The sequence below is a fragment of the Betta splendens genome, chromosome 15 (assembly GCF_900634795.4).
Source record: "Betta splendens chromosome 15, fBetSpl5.4, whole genome shotgun sequence".
NCBI classification, from domain to species: domain Eukaryota; kingdom Metazoa; phylum Chordata; class Actinopteri; order Anabantiformes; family Osphronemidae; genus Betta; species Betta splendens.
The window spans coordinates 6,961,750-6,980,880 of record NC_040895.2 but is presented as its reverse complement, the minus strand read 5'-3'; the positions used below and the strand labels follow the sequence as shown (position 1 = coordinate 6,980,880).

The following is a 19,131-nucleotide window of genomic DNA, read 5'->3' as shown; positions in this document are numbered from 1 at the left end:
GCTCCAATGAAAATTGACTTTTTGCGCTAGTTTTGTTATTTACTAAAACATTAGGAAGTTCTTTTATACGCTGTATGTGTATATGTGTATCTTTCCACAGTGCAGTATTTCTTATTAGTATTTATTAGAGTTTGAGCTGGGAGCATACATAAAACATGCTCAAGGCAAGACAGGCATTAATATTTACCTTATTTTTATTGTTTGTCACAGAGTGAATCAAAAAAAAGGAAAGGAACTTTTTCTGTGTATAGGAAAATCCTGTCACTTGCTAATTTTCTTTAGTTTTCATGGATATTTTGCAGGGTGAGGTTCATCTTCGCTGTGAGAATAACTGATCTGCTGCTGTTGTCACGTGCCCTGCAAATTATAAAGTGTAACAAAAATTCGCATGTAGTATGGTGCACATTTATGTAAAGTTGTTGTTGGCGTACCAACTCACAGATTTTAAAATATGTGTGTGTGTGTGTGTGTGTGTGTGTGTGTGTGTGTGTGTGTGTGTGTGTGTGTGTGTGTGTGTGTGGAAAAATGGCATCATTATTCATGTGTTATGGGAGGAGATGCCGCTGACAGTTGCCCTTTGTGAGTGTCTGTCACACTCTCTGACTTCATTCAAAATATGAGAAGGAAAAAAATAGTGAAATGAAGAGTCCATATCTGGCAGACACCTTGACTGACAAGCTCAAATGAAACCCAATATGAGGGATAGACGAATGAATTGCAGATACAGTGGCTTTAGTGGGCTATCCTATGAGGCTGTGGGGACACAAAAGGATGGAAGTATTGTGAAAATGAAGAGGGAAGAACATGAAGGCAATGTAGAGTATGGAAAAGAGGTAGATATTAAAATGAAGTATCTCATTTTGTCCCATTGTGTGGCCATGATTCTCATGGCTCAGTCAATCTGTCCAAATTCCGTTGAACCACTGGGAAAGCTTTGGCATTGAGTGCCGGCTCTGAAAGCGTCTGAGTAGGCTGCAGTATAGCTTCCCCGGAGTAAATATTAGATACGGCTAGTGTTTGTATGGTTTTCAGACAATTTTTTTATTTGTTTGAAGTATTATTTATATTCTTACTTAAATACTGGGTGTATCTGTTTACTTTGGCACAAAGCGACTATAAAGTTGGACTTTTTTTTGCTCCAACCACATTCATACAGTGAGGTGTTTTTGCTGACAGCGTAATACACAGTGGTCTTTTTGTGAAAGCTTTTCACAGACGCTTTTTGGGTGTCTACACGACATTCAAACACAACAATCGTTGTACACTTCACACTTTTCGCCATCTTTGCACCTGCTTTTTCATGGTCCAGCGTGTCTGTGTGTGTGGCCATTAAATCATCCAAGCCAGTCAGGCAGAACTGAAGAAAATGGGCTGGAGATGAGGGGAGGCCTGGATGATGCTGTTCAGCCATTTTTGTACAGTATTACAAGTGAACAGTCAGTTCCTGTATGTAGACGTGAAGTGACGCATTTGCAAATTTCTTGTGAAAAAGTCTTTTTCGACCGTATGATTGTCTGAATAGCTTATTGTACATGCAACATCCCATCGGAATCCCATTGTTGTGTATTGCCACTTATCCCAATATCACTGTAGTCATTCATTATTTTTGAAAGCCATTGTTAAAGAATTTATATATTAAAATTTTCTGCAACATCATATTCTGCCCTGGAAATAAACCACACCATGTAAAACAATCAAAGCAGCAATTTAATGGTAGCTTTGTTGTGTGACAAATCCTTGTTGTTGGTATTTACGCATGGAATGTTGCCCTGAAGTGAGGCTGAAACGGCAGAGAGAGAGGAGACGGGAGGGGAGGGGGGTGACTGTGAGGGCGAAATAAGATTGGCGGCGGGGCTGAATGAAGAGAGGTGAAGTGTTGAGATGCAAAGGTCATCTGTGCTGAAGAGGAACAACTAAATGGTGTGTTTTGATCTTTCAACTGGGATGGAAACAGTCAGCTGTTGGCAGGGTGGAATGACTGCACCCTAACAAAGAGGCAGACCAAAGGAGATGAATGAGTCTGTACAGGCTATCAGCTGCCCTCTGACACGGCTGTCTGTGTTTATGTTGTCTGAAACACACAGGCTTCTGCTGGGACAGCATTGCCAAGCTCATTGCGGCAGATAATGGCCAAGTGTAAAGATCTGGCATTTTTGGGGCGACGCCAAATCAAATTTGGGGACGAGGCTTTGAATGTTTGTTGTGAGAAGAAGTGAAAAAATCAGTGATAAAGAGTTGAGACACACATACTGTGCATACTGTATTAATTAATGGCGTGCTAATACTGTGATCGCACAGAGAAACGCATTATACGTCTCGTTGTCTCACAACTGTTGCAAGCTGTCACCACTAAAATGGGGGAAAGCTGAAAACATTGTAATTACATGGAAGAAAAGTAGAACAGAGGATAAAAGGGGGCTATGACAGCATATTGATCTGTGCTGTTTTTATCAGCCGATGGATGCAGAGGGAGAAGTCAGGGATTGTATCATTATGTTCTCACTACAATTTGTCCACAACACACTAAAAGCCTAAAACCAGAGAGCTAAGATTGTTTTGTCAGTCGGCACTCTGGTGAGAAACGAGGTGGCAGCGGCACACGTTGTGTAGCCTGGTTCTTTCACTCAGGGATTTCATCAGACAGTTCTTTTTTTTGTTTCGCTTTTTAGTGGGAGAGCTGAACAGCTCTCACACTATTGTTATCTTCGGTCTTTATTAGTGGGAGAGCTGAACAGCTCTCACACTATTGTTATCTTCGGTCTTTATTATTATTATTCTTCTTCTACTTATTCCGCCCTTTTTTTGATTGCTATCTACTTTTTAACGCTTCATCGTAGAATCGTCGTTCAACTTTCTAAACGTGTGTCATCTTTAGGAGATGTGGGCTATTACTTTTTATGTTTTCAGCTTTTCAACTTTTAACGTTATTCAACTTTTTTCATCGTTTTTTTATAATGGTTGTCTATGGGAATCATCGTTAAACTTTTTGTCAACTTCCCTCTTTTCATCAGCGTCTATCATCGTCATACTTTGGCGTAGAAACGTCATTTCAACTTCAAAAGCGTCAATCATCGCTCAACTTTCTCCTCGTAAATCAGCGTTGTCGTATCTTCTATACTTTTCGACTAGTGAGCGTTTAAATATGGTGTGGTTTTTGTTAAATTTTCAGCTTTTCCATTAGTGTGTATTGGGTCATTTAGAGTGCGTGATGTCACAGCCAGAGTGCGAGGGTGCGCTTTTTAAAGACAGAACTTCGGTCTTTAACTCGTCACTACAGCCACAATTTCTACTCTATGAACGTAATTATTTCACTAAATCGTAGTCATACTTGTCTTCTTTCTAATGATGTGTCTGGATATACCCTCAGACTTATACTTTAGTCGCTATCGACCTCAAAGCACAGAGAGATCCTGAAATTCTCCCATAGACTCTAATGATAATTTTTGGCAGACGTCTGGAGAAAAACAAGGAGGAGACATATTTTGAAATTGCGACTGTGGCTACAAACGTTTGTCCTCAAACATAAAATTCACACCATTTGCTCATTGAAGCCTTGGGACTCGAAAAATGAAATAATCTTTGTGATAACTATTATGGTTTAGCTGGAACAAGCCTGTTTATACAGGGTGAAACTCTGCTTTTTACAGAGCAGAATGAGCCTGATTTTCCCGCCTTTTGTCTCCATGGCGACGGCGCAGCTGCAGATTTGACTGACAGGTCAAACTGCTGATGCTCAGTGTACAGAGCAGTTCCATGCTTGTTACTGATTAGTCAACCACACTATTGGATTGTGTAATGATTAAGCACGCACTTCCTCTAAATCCTTTCAAAATAAAAGCACCAAGCCAAATAATTATCTTTAATAGCAATATTTCTGCTTTTAGATGGGTAATTATGACGATTTAAAGATAGATTAACAGTTTAGTAATTACCCACACATGCTTCCTCTACATCCTTTCAAAGTAAAAGCACCAATGTCAATTATTAGCTTTAACTGCGCTGTTTTTGCCTTTGAATGGGTAATTATGATTATTTAAAGACTAATTGACAGTTACGCTATTACCCCCACACATTTCCTCTAAATCCTTTCAAAATAAAAGCACCAATTACAATTTATTACCTTTAATGGCAAGATTGATTAGAAAATTTGTGGTTCTGAATACTTGCCAATCGTTATAGAGACTACTTTAGAGTTCAGTAAATAGCCACTCAAACCTATTAAGGTGCTTTTATTCTGAAAGGGCTAAATCTAAATCTTTTGCTTTAATAGGGCTATTCTTGCTATTGAATGATAAATTATGATTATCTAATGACTATTTTATAGTTTAGTAATCGCCCACACACAACCTCTAAATCCTTTCAAAATAAAAGCACCAATGTTATTTATTACCTTAAATGGCAAGATTTTTGTTTCTGACTGGTAAATTTTTACTAGTTATTAAACTATTACACAGGTAATTATTTACAAATACTTTCTTCAAATTAAAAAGCTAGTCAGCTTCTTTATGATTGTCAACAATGCACTCTGGTCAACTTTTTAATCTGTGATATATTTTTTACCTTGGTCAACTTTTGAATCATTGTCATATTTTAATCTTGTCCTAGTATGACATTGGTCATCTTTTTAATCGCCATCTTTTGTCATCGTTTTATTCTTTGTCAACGTTTTCTCGTTTTCATCGCTTTGCCGTAGTCAACTTTTGGACGCAGTCAACTTTTTTGACGTCAGCAGCTTAATCAGCGTTTGTCATCGTTGCGGCAGCAGATCAGCTCTCCCACGTAATTTCTCGAGAAATTACTTTTTCTAGTTATTATTATTCTTCTTCTACTTATTCCGCCCTTTTTTTGATTGCTATCTACTTTTTAACGCTTCATCGTAGAATTGTCGTTCAACTTTCTAAACGTGTGTCATCTTTAGGAGATGTGGGCTATTACTTTTTATGTTTTCAGCTTTTCAACTTTTAACGTTATTCAACTTTTTTCATCGTTTTTTTATAATGGTCGTCTATGGGAATCATCGTTAAACTTTTTGTCAACTTCCCTCTTTTCATCAGCGTCTATCATCGTCATACTTTGGCGTAGAAACGTCATTTCAATTTCAAAAGCGTCCATCATCGCTCAACTTTCTCCTCGTAAATCAGCGTTGTCGTATCTTCTATACTTTTCAACTAGTGAGCGTTTAAATATGGTGTGGTTTTTGTTAAATTTTCAGCTTTTCCATTAGTGTGTATTGGGTCATTTAGAGTGCGTGATGTCACAGCCAGAGTGCGAGGGTGCGCTTTTTAAAGACAGAACTTCTGTCTCTAACTCGTCACTACAGCCACAATTTTTACTCTATCAACATAATTACTTCACTAAATCGTAGTCATACTTGTCTTCTTTCTAATGATGTGTCTGGATATACCCTCAGACCTATACTTTAGTCGCTATCAACCTCAAAGCGCAGAGAGATCCCGAAATTCTCCCATAGACTCTAATGATAATTTTCGGCAGACGTCTGGGGAGAAAAACAGAGGAGACATATTTTGAAATTGCCACTGTGGCTACAAGCTTTTATCCTCAAACATAAAATTCACACCATTTGCTCACTGAAGCCTTGGGACTCGTAAAATGAAATAATTTTTGTGATAACTATCATGGTTTAGCTGGAACAAGCCTGTTTATACAGGGTGAAACTCTGTTTTTACAGAGCAGAGTGAGCCTGATTTTCCCGCCTTTCGTCTCCATGGCGACGGCGCAGCTGCAGATTTCACTGACAGGTCAAACTGCTGATGCTCAGTGTAGACAGCAGTTCCATGCTTATTACTGATTACTCAACTACACTATTGGATTGTGTAGTAATTAAGCACACACTTCCTCTAAATCCTTTCAAAATAAAAGCACCAAGCCACATAATTAGCTTTAATAGCAATATTTCAACTTTTAGATGGGTAATTATGGCTATTTAAAGATAGATTAACAGTTTAGTAATTACCCACACGTGCTTCCTCTACATCCTTTCAAAATAAAAGCACCATTGCCAATTATTAGCTTTAACTGCACTGTTTTTGCTTTTGAATGGGTAATTAAAGACTAATTGACAGTTACGCTATTACCCCCACACATTTCCTCTAAATCCTTTCAAAATAAAAGCACCAATTACAATTTATTACCTTTAATGGCAAGATTGATTAAAAAAATTGTGGTTCTGAATACTTACCAATCGTTAATGGGACTACTTTAGAGTTCAGTAAATAGCCACTCAAACTTATTAGGGTGCTTTTATTCTGAAAGGGCTAAATCTAAATCTTTTGCTTTAATAGGGCTATTCTTGCTATTGAATGATAAATTATGATTATCTAATGACTATTTTATAGTTTAGTAATCGCCCACACACAACCTCTAAATCCTTTCAAAATAAAAGCACCAATGTATTTATTACCTTAAATGGCAAGATTTTTGTTTCTGACTGGTAAATTTCTACTAGTTATTAAAATCAAAAAGATAGTCAGCTTATTTATGATTGTCAACAATGCCCCTTGGTCAACTTTTTAATCTTTGACATCTTTTAACCGTGGTCAACTTTTGAATCATTGTCATCTCTTTAATATTGTCATAGTATAACCTTGGTCATCTTTTTAATCATCATCTTTTTAATCGCCATCTTTTGTCATCGCTTTAATCTTTGTCAACGTTTTCTCGTTTTCATCGCTTTGCCGTAGTCAACTTTTGGACGTAGTCAACTTTTTTGACGTCAGCAGCTTAATCAGCGTTTGTCATCGTTGCGGCAGCAGATCAGCTCTCCCACGTAATTTCTCGAGAAATTACTTTTTCTAGTTTTTAATGAGGTTTGATTTTAAAGCACAGTAGGTGCCGCGAGTGTAAGTCAAATAGAGTAACGCAACCACTCACGCTTCTCACAGTTCAGGTTGTTCGGTGTAAAACAGAGCCGACGTACTGTACTGTATGTAAACATGCACGGTTGTCTAAAGATTACACACAGACGAGACCTACAGTACAGACAGTGGAGACTGATGGCAGCTGGCCACAAATAGAGCCACTCAGCATTAAAACATCATTCTTAATTATCACTTTTTGCTTCTCCATAGCATTCTTAGCCTGACACTACAAGATTTCCTCTACAAGGAAAGCAGACATCTGTATCATAGCGAGCTAGTAAAAGTAAGTATGATGATGAATATGATGAATTGGAAAACGTATAGAGTAGTTCTGTAAATTTGGCCACACGTTATATAGGTATTAACATAATTTTGTGATGAAGGACCGTCTTTGTGTCACTGCTGTTTGCTGGGTGTAATTTCAGCTACTCTGATCAGTGCAAATGGCATTACAGTACGCAGATCCCTGTGGCATCAGAATGCTATATTAATTATTGCAAATAAATCTCCATGTTACCTACAGTAAGTCTATGCTTTCAGCAGGAGGTGGTGTTAGTACGGTGTTACTGCACCTGCATGGCTGCTCTGTAGCTGCGGTTTTTTATGCTGCTGCTCCGGGTGGACTTGACAAATGCCGGAGCGTCGCTCACCCAGCTGTGTCTCAGCGCGTGCCACACCGGGAGATTTCTCACCTACGCTTTACTCACGCTGAACACTAATCAAGCTCTGCCTGCAGAACTGGATCTTTTAGACCTTGTGTCTTACACACACATGCAGTGGTCGTGTGAGCGAACGCAGAGCCGCGTGGCTGCTCAAGCGTTTGGTGACAGGCAACGAGTTTCCGTCTCCCAAGGCTCTCTGTTTGTGAAACTCTGTCAGTCCATAAAGGATCAAATTGAGGCACGCAAGGTCTTGTGTGGACTTAGTTTTGGTACGTGTGTGTGCTGTAGTCTCCTATCATCTGTTTGCCTTTCGGGGAGCTGTGATCTTTTATTGAGGAGACTTCAGCGCAGCCATTCTACTCGGTTCTGCTGTGATTGAAGATGTTTGTGGCCCATTTTCCAGTTAATTAACATCAGATTCCTTCTGTGATATCCACAGGAAAGGCAGAGACCTGCTCGTGTGATTTGTCCAGTGCTGTGGAAGTGATCCATTGCGTTTGCTGTTGAACGTGACGTGTTCTGTGCGCTGTGCTCTGTCTGAACCGTACATGACTCCAAACAGAATCCAGAGATGAGCTGCTGCTGTCTGACCCAGAAACAGAACATGCCAATTCACACGGCACTGCTATCATGCGTGAGGTTTGCTGAATCAGGGTTTTAGCAAGTCTTGACATGTATAAGATGAAGAGATCAGGAAGGTGACGTGGGAGACATTACTCAGCTCATCAGCAGTGCGCCGTCCCTCCCTCCATCCCTCCTTCCTGACAAAGCCAAATGTCTGCTAATCTGCCTGGGATCGCGCTGCTAATGAGCGATGGCTTTTTCATGAAGACTGAGTGGGGAAAGGGGGTCCCACCATTGATTGGCTGTGATAATCCAGATCTGGTTGCTGGCCGAAGTCCACCATTCCTTCTGAGAAGAGTGCCTTTGAGGTAAAGGCAAGTCAGACACAATTGCCATGTAATCAATAATATCGAGTGCTTTAGGCCAAGAGATACAGCCATGTGGGCAGGCCGTCCTCTGTGGAGGGAGCGCAGCAGACCCACATATTATGCTTGATTTTACACCGCCTTAATCACACGTTAATGTCAGATAAGCCACAGGACCACCACTAATGAAAGAGTCTTGACTCTTAATGGGCAAAGCACAGGATGGTTCAGACCCGAAGGTGTTACTATCAGTTAGCCGCACGCCAGGAAGTAAACAATCAAAATCAGATTCTGGGCAAAAACGTAGAAATTCTATTCAGTCAGAATACTTTCTGTCTTCAAGCTCTGCTGGAGTTCTATAAGAAACGTGGACTTTTAATCGCAGGTAAAAATATTTCTAAAAACCAAAAGCAGCAGTCTCAAAAAGTGAAAATATAAATATGTTCTGCTTTTTAATACTCTCTAGCTTCAGGGAACTATAGTTTATGCCTATGACTACACAATAAAAGCCTTGGTAAAGCTTACAGTAAGGACTTAACTTAAGTCTCCCAAAATGTTGCACAGAAAAGTTGACAACGGCATAACAATGCATCAAATGAGAGAAATATAATGCTGGACTGGTCTGAAAACGGCACATTTGGGAGTGTGAGAGACTATTTGATTTTTTTATAGGCAACCGTAGAGCCAGTGCAGTAGAGCAGCCTCGCCCCATGCTAACATTATCCCGCCCTGCTGGTCTGTGGCTGCATCGTACACTTCAACTAATTACATAAAGCATCACAGTTGTGACCTGAACCTCACTCAGCATTCTTCCTCTCCACAATCTTTGAATCACTAGTCCGCTCGCAACTATTTAGCTTCCGGGAGAATAAAGACGTCCTTGAGTTGCAGGAGCCAAGCTCTAAACCTGCTCCTGTCACAAAAGCACTTCCACGTTAACTCACCCGATGTTGTCTGTTGCTCCACGGCCATAATGCTGATCACAATTGATAAAGAATATTACATTTTAATCTGTAGGCAGCCTGTTTGGAAAGAGGATTGTCCTCCAGCATACACATCTCCCGTTGACCATCTCGGTCAATAAATAAAAATTCAAATTGAATCCTCATACACAAGCTGGGCTTGTCCCTTTATTAGAAAACACAATACAGAATCTACCACACTGTCGACTTTGGATTATAGAGATTTCCATGCTCATGCTGCTGCTGCTGCTGCTGCCATCCCATAAACCACTATGCACTGACAACCACAGTGCCATTTGATTCATTACTGCAGAGTTATCATACTCACTGCTGTGTGTTATATGAAAAGTTATAAAGTCGTCACTTGTAAGCATAAGACATATATACCTGTCCCTCCTCCTTTAAGGCCTTGCGGTGAGATTTCTGCAATAACAAAAGGCTCCACAAACAATAATCAAAGAATTGGTCGTAATTTTTGAGTGTTGAAGTCAGGGCCGTTCTCATTGTTCTCACCATCCCACACATCCTCTGCTACATTGTTCCTGAATTGATTGCAGTAGCAGCATACAGGTACAGTATGACCCATAAAGTAAACACTGTATGGTCACACAATAGCTTGAGTCACCCATGTAAGAGCTCCAAAGAAACAAATCACATACCATTTTCTAGAATTCTATTTAAGGTGGGAACGAGCTGGCTTATCAAGCAGTAGAAGGATTGTCCATCTATTGAGTAAATGGTTAGTTGGGACTGTATTTATTGACAGCATTTAGATTAAATGTATGGGTTTGTGTTTATGGAGCTCAAAATATTGACATTTAGAAAACTTCAGCAAATACTATATTCACAACCAGCGTCCGTCGTACACAGACACACGGTGGACAGAGGTTAATACTTACTAAATGCCAATTCTTGATGCGCCGGGTGTCACAAAATAAATTCCCTTCACCTAAATTGTATTGCTGCATTGCTTGAAAACTCTGCAGCAGTTATCTCAAAGCTGGGGCCAAAACTAAATTTATCTGCATAACGAAAAACCCGAGGGAACACTGGAAAGTGACTGTTTGTGATTTGAGTGAACTGAACCTTAACGTTAGGTAAACACTTTAATATTCTGCCCCCAAAACAACCGGTCAGCAGTTTTTAAATTAACTTTGATGTCCAAGTGAGCCAAATGACGGAGATCGCAATAAAAACAATAGAAAGATTTAGGGTTAAAATACCACAAATAATTGATTTGATGACCTGATAACCTGTAGCGTTGTTACTATAGCAGCTGCTTTGTTTATAATTCACACAGTCCAGGATACACACAGACAGATGATGGGTAAGGTAGTGAGGGGCCATTTTTTTTGTAAGAATGTTTAATATTGAATGCTGCTGTGTCCCGGATGAGCACAGCCGAGTAGTGCTGCAGCACGGCCGCACGGATTTTGCACGGCCGCCTCAGCACTTGCTAACCCAATGCGTCTGTCTCAACCAGCATCCATCACTCACATGCAGCCATTTGTCATCTCAGAAATGTCCTGTAGCATTTGGAGAAGGGATCAGTGCGTGCGTGCGTGCATGTGTGTGTGTGTGTGAGACGAACAGAGCAGGGTGAAAAAATGAAATAAAACACCGTTCTCCATAAAGTGCATTGTTACAGCTGATTTTTGGCACCAGCATTAGATTGCATCATGGCTTTTACAGCAGCGTCTCAGTTTCTTTTTACTCTAAAACCACAAATTCTATTTAGAAAAGCATCTAACACATGGCACAGTGTCATAAGTGGGGGGGGGGGATAATGTTTTCATTCAACAAAGGGGAAAAAAGGCTTGAGACGCTTAAAGAGCTTGTTCGCTGTTTTGTGTATAATTATATTATATTTTAGCCGTGTGGAGAGCTGGGAATGGGATTTATTGATTGTTCTTATCCAGACTGATCATCCCTGTCCAAGCATCAAAGAGGAACACGGGAAACACTGAGATTTTGCCCTCAGGTGCTGTTGCTTGCAATGTCGGAGTTACTGGGTTTGATAAACTGTGTATGTCAGTACATTTGGCTTCCTTAAGTGCTCCACAGTGACCAATGCTACCTCACGTATGCGTAGAATTTTAAGAGCGGGCAATGTGGTGGAGGAAAGAAAAAAGCACAGTTTTGGCTTGTTGTGGAAATGTGTACTCTGTGTGGGCTGTTGCCATCCTTCTATGTGAAGTAACCACTGAGTTGAATGAATGTCTATGAGCGGAGGAGGAGAAAAGGAAACGAGGAAGGAAGTGTGGAGGACATAATTTAGGAGACATGGTCATGCAGGTTTCATAGTCACAAAAGGTGAAATACAATATTGCTGAGGAAACAAAAATCCAAATGAAAACAAATGTTTTTTCTCTGTGGCGCGGGCACACACAAACACACACACACACACACACACACACACTAATAAAACCGTGTGCACACACATGCATATATACACCACAGCACAGACAGGCTATTCACGGGACAATGCACTGCTCCCTCACCTGTAAACTTTAGCTGCTTGGTCTGATTTGACTCCACCACATGTAGTTTATCTGCAATAGCACAACATCAACAACCCAGCGATGTCTGTATTCTACACTATTTAATTGCAGTGGGCTTTTTCAGGGGGTTTTACACTTTTAGCACAAGGCAGTGTTCCCTTTTTTTTAATCAGACAATTAAAAGTGTAGTGTCTTGATTATAGCTATTAAACAGTGTGGACTGTAATTGAGCTGTTGGTGTGGATTTGCCTTCATCAACACCCGAGGCCCTGATCAGTCACAAACCTGCATAAGCAAACACCTGCTTGGCTTTCTGTACTAATTACCGGACGCTGATCACATTCGCTGCCCGCTTGGCAGAAAGCAACTTCGTCTTAGAACCTCATGCTTGACTGGAACCGCAAAGTTTTTGAGCAGCTGATCCATGTGGTTTCAGGTGCAGGTGATGTCGTGGAGTGTGGGTTCCGGCGGCAGGATGACATTGGCCAGGCTCCTCCTTCCCTTCCTCATTCTCCCCTCTTTCTGTGAAGGTGAGTGGAAATTCACAAAGACTACACAAGACCTTGTGACTAGTAATTTGTTGTAATGCATAATTCATACAATGACCATAAATTCCTGGTGCAGTGCATACATTGCAATTTAATGTACGACTAAATAGCTTCTCAGTGGCAAAGGAGGATAGTGGTCTTTGAATATGGGCAACAGCACATCTGAATTTGCAGCAGAATATCTGAAAAGGTGTTTGTTCAGTCAGACAGACAGTCCTGAATGGGAGTCACTATGGAATCAACACCTACTCTACATCTACCTTTGCTATTAACACATGCCTTTATCAGTAGCTTGGTAAAAAAGTACCTTTCAGGCTGCAGTAAAGGAGCCGAGACGTGGTAGCAGAATTCTAACAACTTTTACTGTACAGCTTCTGCTTCATGCTCAGTCCTGCATTATTAACTGTGTGAAATGATTATGTGCCTCTCACCTTCTATACTTGACGTTCACGCCTACCTTTTCTTGACTTGGACACCTTTTCCTTTCAGCCCTGTACAGTTTTTTTTTTTTTTGTATAATTTTTGTACATTATGTCATTGTCATACATGTCCCCCTCCCGTTATTTGTCTTGCTTAAGCATTTCACATTCAAAACCAGGAAAACGCTTGGCTCCTCTCTGAGCCTGCATCTGCGAGGGCTTGAGAAAGAGACAGATATAGTGAGAGGGACCTTCGATGTGACAGTCAGTAGACACCTCCTATCACACACAATGCTGAAGCAGCAGGGAAAGTATTAAGTGAACGTCACAACCACTTTCCATCAAACACAATGAGTTTATCAGCTATATATCTTCCAGGTCCTCAGTGTTTTGCTTTGTGTATCTTTCCCTTGCTCCTCTGTCTTCTCTTTCCTTTCTCCCCTCATGTTCAATAACTAACCCATTAGCACACTGACCCTGTGCTCCTCTAGAACATCGCCCACCCGCCACATAACCAATTAGATTGATGATTGCTGTGTTTATTTAGTGGTTGTAATCTATCTGCATTGCACTGTCCAAACATAATGCAGGCCCCCAAAGTAATTAAGTCACAGGTGTGGATGGGGGCTAGTTAAATCCCCTCCTACCCCTGGTGTGAAGTGCTCGCTCACCGAGTCACTGCCACACCACACGTTAGATCTGTAACATAAACGGGCCTGAATGGAAAACTCGCACTCTTAAAAATCTGTTTTACTCTATCAGATGTTCTGACTTCAATCAGTCTGGCCTTCTCCTCTCACTTTAGTGTCCCAGCTCAACCGATCAAAGATCATCAGCTTGTTTCCTAACAAAGACATGTACTGTATGGCATTGACCTGTGACATCTAATGCTACAGACTGTTACCGTATCTTAATATGCAAATTGTTTCTCCTCCGTCCCTCCCTTCCCTTAACAGGAAGTTGTCATTTCATATTCAAGGCAAAACAAGCAGCATAAAAGTCATGAACCGTGATTATTGTAACAAAGTTTTGAAGGCCTTTTTCTTTTTATCTTCCAGGTGGTTCTAACCAGCCGCCACAATTCACCAACTACTTCTTCCAGACGTACCTTCTCATCTATGAAGACATGCCCATCGGTGAGTCTCCGCGGAGCACACTGCACTTGACAGACCGCACTGTATGTTACATGTGTTTTGTCTGAAGAAAGTACAGTAGTAGTGTGTTTGTTTTTGAACAGAACGTACCTGTCCTCTGAGAAGAGATGACAGGCTAGTTAAACTAAGAAGAAGAAAACAACAAGTGAAGAAAGATGTCATAACAGACTGACAGTGATGTGTGTGTGTGTGTGTGTGTGTGTGTGTGTGTGTGTGTGTGTGTGTGTGTGTGTGTGTGTGTGTGTGTGTGTGTGTGTGTGTGTGTGTGTGTGTGTGAGAAGAAAACTGGCCTTGCAACTGATTGATTCTCTATAATACATAGCTTGCACAATAGACGCCCAGGATGCTTGGGATATTTCACACCCTGTTTGTGATGTCTGGATGAAAAGGTTTGGTCTGATTTGATTATTATCAGCTTGCTTATATGTTTTATTCCCTCTGCTGTTAGCGGCAGTTGGGAGTGATGGTATGAACTCCAGAGATGGTCAAATCTAATTCCCTCTAGAAGTGCTAGTCGACCTCTTATTTATTTATTTGTTTTGCCATTTTTGTTGGTGGCAGTGATTGACAGGACAATTTGGAGATCTCTGGCTTTTCATCATCTTTGTGGATATCAGGGGCTAAATTAAAATCCTGAATTGACTCTTCTAGATGTTTTTGTTTTGTCACCTAACCTTTACACTCTGCCAGCCTGTCAACATTCCTAATCTCAGTTGTGGCAGTGCATGCATGACGCAGAACCCATGATTCTTGCTTCACAGCTTTTGTTTTTATTCTGGACATGGAACTTCAAACATCCCAGCATTATTTCTATCATCACCATCTTAGGTGCATGTTTTATACTGCAGCCAGTGAAGGTCACTGTAGCCCACTGAGCTACAGTAAATCATCATCCCGATCCAAACATTATTGCCCTCATAGTTGCCTCTTTGGCATCTTTGTACAGCAGTATTAAGTGATTTCTGGCAGAAGGCCATCTCTCTCATTCAGTCAGCTGCTGTTCTCGCAATTGAAGGGCATGGATGTGATGGTGGGTGGCCTTACTTATTTCCTAACCACTTTGTCCAGGTTGCCCTCTGGCCATGAATCATTGTGTCCTCTCTTCGGACAGCTGGGCTTTGTTCCAGCGATGTTTTCCATTGGTCCGGAGAGTTGTCTGCCATGTCCCTGGCCCAGCCCATGATGACATCTTCAGTGGTGTGATTATGACAGTGAGCTGAGCGCTTGGACAGTGTCAATTCATCAGGATTACTGTTTATTAGCTCAGCAGATGTCCTCATCTAGGATGCCCTCCAATCCATAAACACATGGACGCAGAGACACAGAAGCCATTAAGACAAAAGTTTGTGTCTGTGTTCATGTCTGTGGCGAGTGAATCGTTTGCACCCACATTTTCTTCCACACGGTAACAATAGTTTTAGCCCAGCAGCAATTCATTGCTGACAATGCACTAACTCTTGATATGTATAGAGGGGAAAATTAAAAATACATATTTTCTCATCTCAAGGTTCAGTGCCGAGATTGTGCAAAGAATAAAGAATGGTTAAATTGGGCTTTCAGGGCAGAGTGGAGGCGATTTTAATCATATTCAAATTATCATTGCTCCTTCTATTCTTCATTAGGTCTTTATTTTACCACAACTTTGATGACCATAAATGAGCACCTGTCTGATTTAATGGAAACCAAATGGCACGGCTTGAGCACAGTGATCAGGTTTCTATAGCCACTCTGATTAGCTGCATGGATGTTGTCAGACTTCGTCTGGGTGATAATGTACCCACACAGAACTCCTGTGACAAGGTTTGTGTCGCCATCACATCACAAGGAGCGTGAGCCTCAACCAGCAATAGGTTGTGAACTGTTCATGCAGTTCATTTTTGCACAATATAACTGTTGATAATGTTAAAGGTAAATACCATATATAACCATTAATATGCAGTCACTTAACACATAATGCAGCATAGACTCTCAACCCAATGTTGTGATCGTGACGTAATACAATCAGAGGCATTTCTGCTTTTCCCACACTATTTCTACAGCTATACAGTATATGCAGTCGTTAATAGTGTGGCTGGACCGCTGAGCTGGCTTTTGTCTCTGGCAGGTCCATGCTGTGATGCAATCAAAGCCACATAGTCGACCTTTTGGAAATGAAATGGAGCCATTTACGTTTATTCCTCTTCAACAGCATGCGATGCAGTAAATGTTAAGCCATCGAAGCAGCTGATTTAAGACAGTTCTGATTTGTCCTAACTGAATTCAGCCTAAAGGAGATGGTCCATTTGTTGGCTATTGTTTTTTTATTTGTTACTTTTATTTGTATGATGATGTTGTCATCGTAACTTTATTTGTCCACTGTTGGCATTATTGGTCACCCTGCAGTGATACAACAATATATTTTTTTATTATTTATGTGGTACTGTACATAAATTTCAGTCATGTCTGTACAGTATGTCCTACAGTATGCATGTTTGATAATTCAGTGCGACTCTCCAGACATGTGATACATGCATGTACTGTATAATGTGTGTTTGTCACATTCAGGCAGTGGGATCATTCATTTTGAGATGGGGCAACTAAACAGAGGAGCTGATGTTTAAATGCAGTGACAGATTACAGTGTGTGTTGTGTCAGGAAATGGGATGTGTAATTAGAATGAGAGAACACTTTGATTAAACGATCTCATCTCCTAATCCACTTTGCCCTGATTCGGCAGATTAAGCTCTCTACTGAGTAATTAACTTGTGGAAAGAACACAACATTTGCTCAAAATAAGAAACTTCCCCACTCTACTGGGAAGGCGTGTATGTGTATGTGTATGTGTACAGTACTGTATGTGTGTGTGTATGTGTGGTTGGTTGTGGTTGTAGTTTTTGCCCTTTTAGCATGTGATTAAGTTTAAAAGTTTGGCTTAGGCTAACAGCATTACAACACATTATGACACACTAGCATTTATGCAAAATAATTTATTGTACACATTCATCTTTTTATACTGATATTCAGAGGGTAGAGAGTAGAACAGGAGATTTGCTTACACAAATCAAAGGAGCGTTACCAAAAATGGCCGTCGTGATGCAAATTCAGAAAGTAGTGAGGTTTAGTGCTTCAGTACATGTTCTTTAAAGTGACAGTTCATAGACATACTGTAATCAGTAACTGGTTTTCCTCTGTGCCAATAAAAGACACTTTTTGGAATGTACAAACAGATTGTATTTTACAATGAAGCAAATTTCTTAAAACTAATTGGCCTGCAGTTTACTTTTATAGGTACATCACAAAAGCAACAACAAAGCCAAAGTCCAAACAGTTCAACATACAACATGGCAATAATTTGAATAATAATGAAAATTGAATAATTTGACTAGAGCACGCAGTATAAATTAAAATGAAGTTATGTGCAGACTACATGTAACTGGCACAGACAGTCTCTGAATACACAAGATTTAATTTCTATAAAATACATATACAGACACATCTTTACTGTAAAGGCTGCTGTCCAGAGCATCTTATTCATGCTTAGATTCTGTCAAAGATCATAGTGCTTGTGTGTGTCTGCTCTCTCCTCTGCTCCCTCACGTCCTCTGCTGCCACAGTAAATACCTTGCACATTTAATTAGCTTCTAATTCAATAATAATTAAGGAGCTGGAAGTAGCCTAAAGGAACAACTTATTAAACACGTTGATAATGTGTGTGTACTCTCTCAGCAGCCAATTCCCCATTGGCAGCTGCCTAGCGCACTCTCCATTACTGTAACTAGGGCTCTTTCTCCGCTCTTGGATTCTGTTAGATTCAGTCTATTGACCCTGTAACTTACCAGTACACGTGAACAAGGCAGTGTTCAAAGCGATTTCTGGTTTTAATTGACTGAACCCATTACGGTGAGGATGCTGGACGGATGCATCACGACAGTTGGCAGCATAGATACTGTTGTTTTATGCTCTACAGTAGTGTCCTAAGGGCACCAAACTCTGTTTTTCTTTCCTGTTGATCAAATGTCCAGTCTGACTATTAGAGCCTCTTTAATTGGTGACTCTCCCAGTGTAAATCAATGACCTACCAGCTGATTAACACATCACTGTTGAGTCTCAGGCGCTTGCACAGCTCTGCTCTTATCTCTTGTATCAGTGAGCGCTACAGTATAACACCTTGTAGATGAACGAGGAAAAAATAGTTTTCAGCTGCCGTCGATGTGTTTTGCCTCACTGCAACGTTTTATAATTCAACGTTGATTATTGGAAAAGCAAATTGTAATATTAAAAATATTGGTTGTACAAAATTTCTGAAGCCATTTTGTACCTAGATGGAAATTACAGGAAATCACACTGATCCAATTTAGCAAGAATAATAAAAATAGTGGCTTAGTTCATGTGGATACAACTGTAACAAACTCCAAACTATTTTGTGTTTCTTCTTGTGAGATACTGTAAGGAAAATGTATTTGATGCGGTACAATTTTATTTCCATCAAGTTTGTCTTTCTACAAACTGTATCTATAAAGCTGGAGTATTCCTCCATGGTGAACATCAGTCCACCTGTCCTTAGCAGCAGATTCGTCCAGATGATATTCTTGATGACTGGAAATGTCTCTGTCCACATGACGAGACCTCCTTGACCCCACTTTCTGGACGGAGCTCACTTTTTTTTTTTTTCTTGCGACGGCTCTTACGGTGGCTTCCTGGTAACGCCAACAGACGGCCGTATGTGAGGGACCTCTGTTTTGGTTTAGTCAATCATCCCTTATCTCTCCCCTGCGCTGGCTTGCTCCCCCGTCCTCCCCCAGGAAATAATGGGGTCCACGGTTCAGCGATGTCTGCAAACACACCATCCATCATGACGCAGTGCTGCATTATTTTGTCTGTACTTACACGGCGCGTGATGTGTTAGTGTTATTGTGCCCCATGCAAACACTGCAAGCACTCCGGCCTCACAATGCAGCATTACCACCAAGTTCCCACAAATGGTGTGGAACACAAACTCTACAGTACCTGTACATACAAACATGTTTATCCCAAAGGCTCGGTGGCAACTCAACTTGTTTTTTTTTCCTTTTTGAAGACATTTAATGTTTGACTTCACA

The 19,131-nt window shown here is 40.6% G+C and overlaps 1 protein-coding gene across 2 annotated transcripts in view; it reads left to right on the top strand.

Annotated features, from left to right (window-relative positions):
- The window catches only part of LOC129602883 (cadherin-23-like), a 94,459-nt gene that overhangs the window by 3,031 nt on the left and 72,297 nt on the right, over positions 1-19,131 (top strand). For both annotated transcript variants that reach the window (XM_055502241.1, XM_029175057.3), the window contains exons 2-3: positions 12,369-12,462; positions 13,958-14,035. In XM_055502241.1, the coding sequence (XP_055358216.1) occupies positions 12,378-12,462; positions 13,958-14,035 (163 nt within the window). In that variant the 5' untranslated portion in view covers positions 12,369-12,377. The remainder of the gene's footprint in view (positions 1-12,368; positions 12,463-13,957; positions 14,036-19,131) is intronic.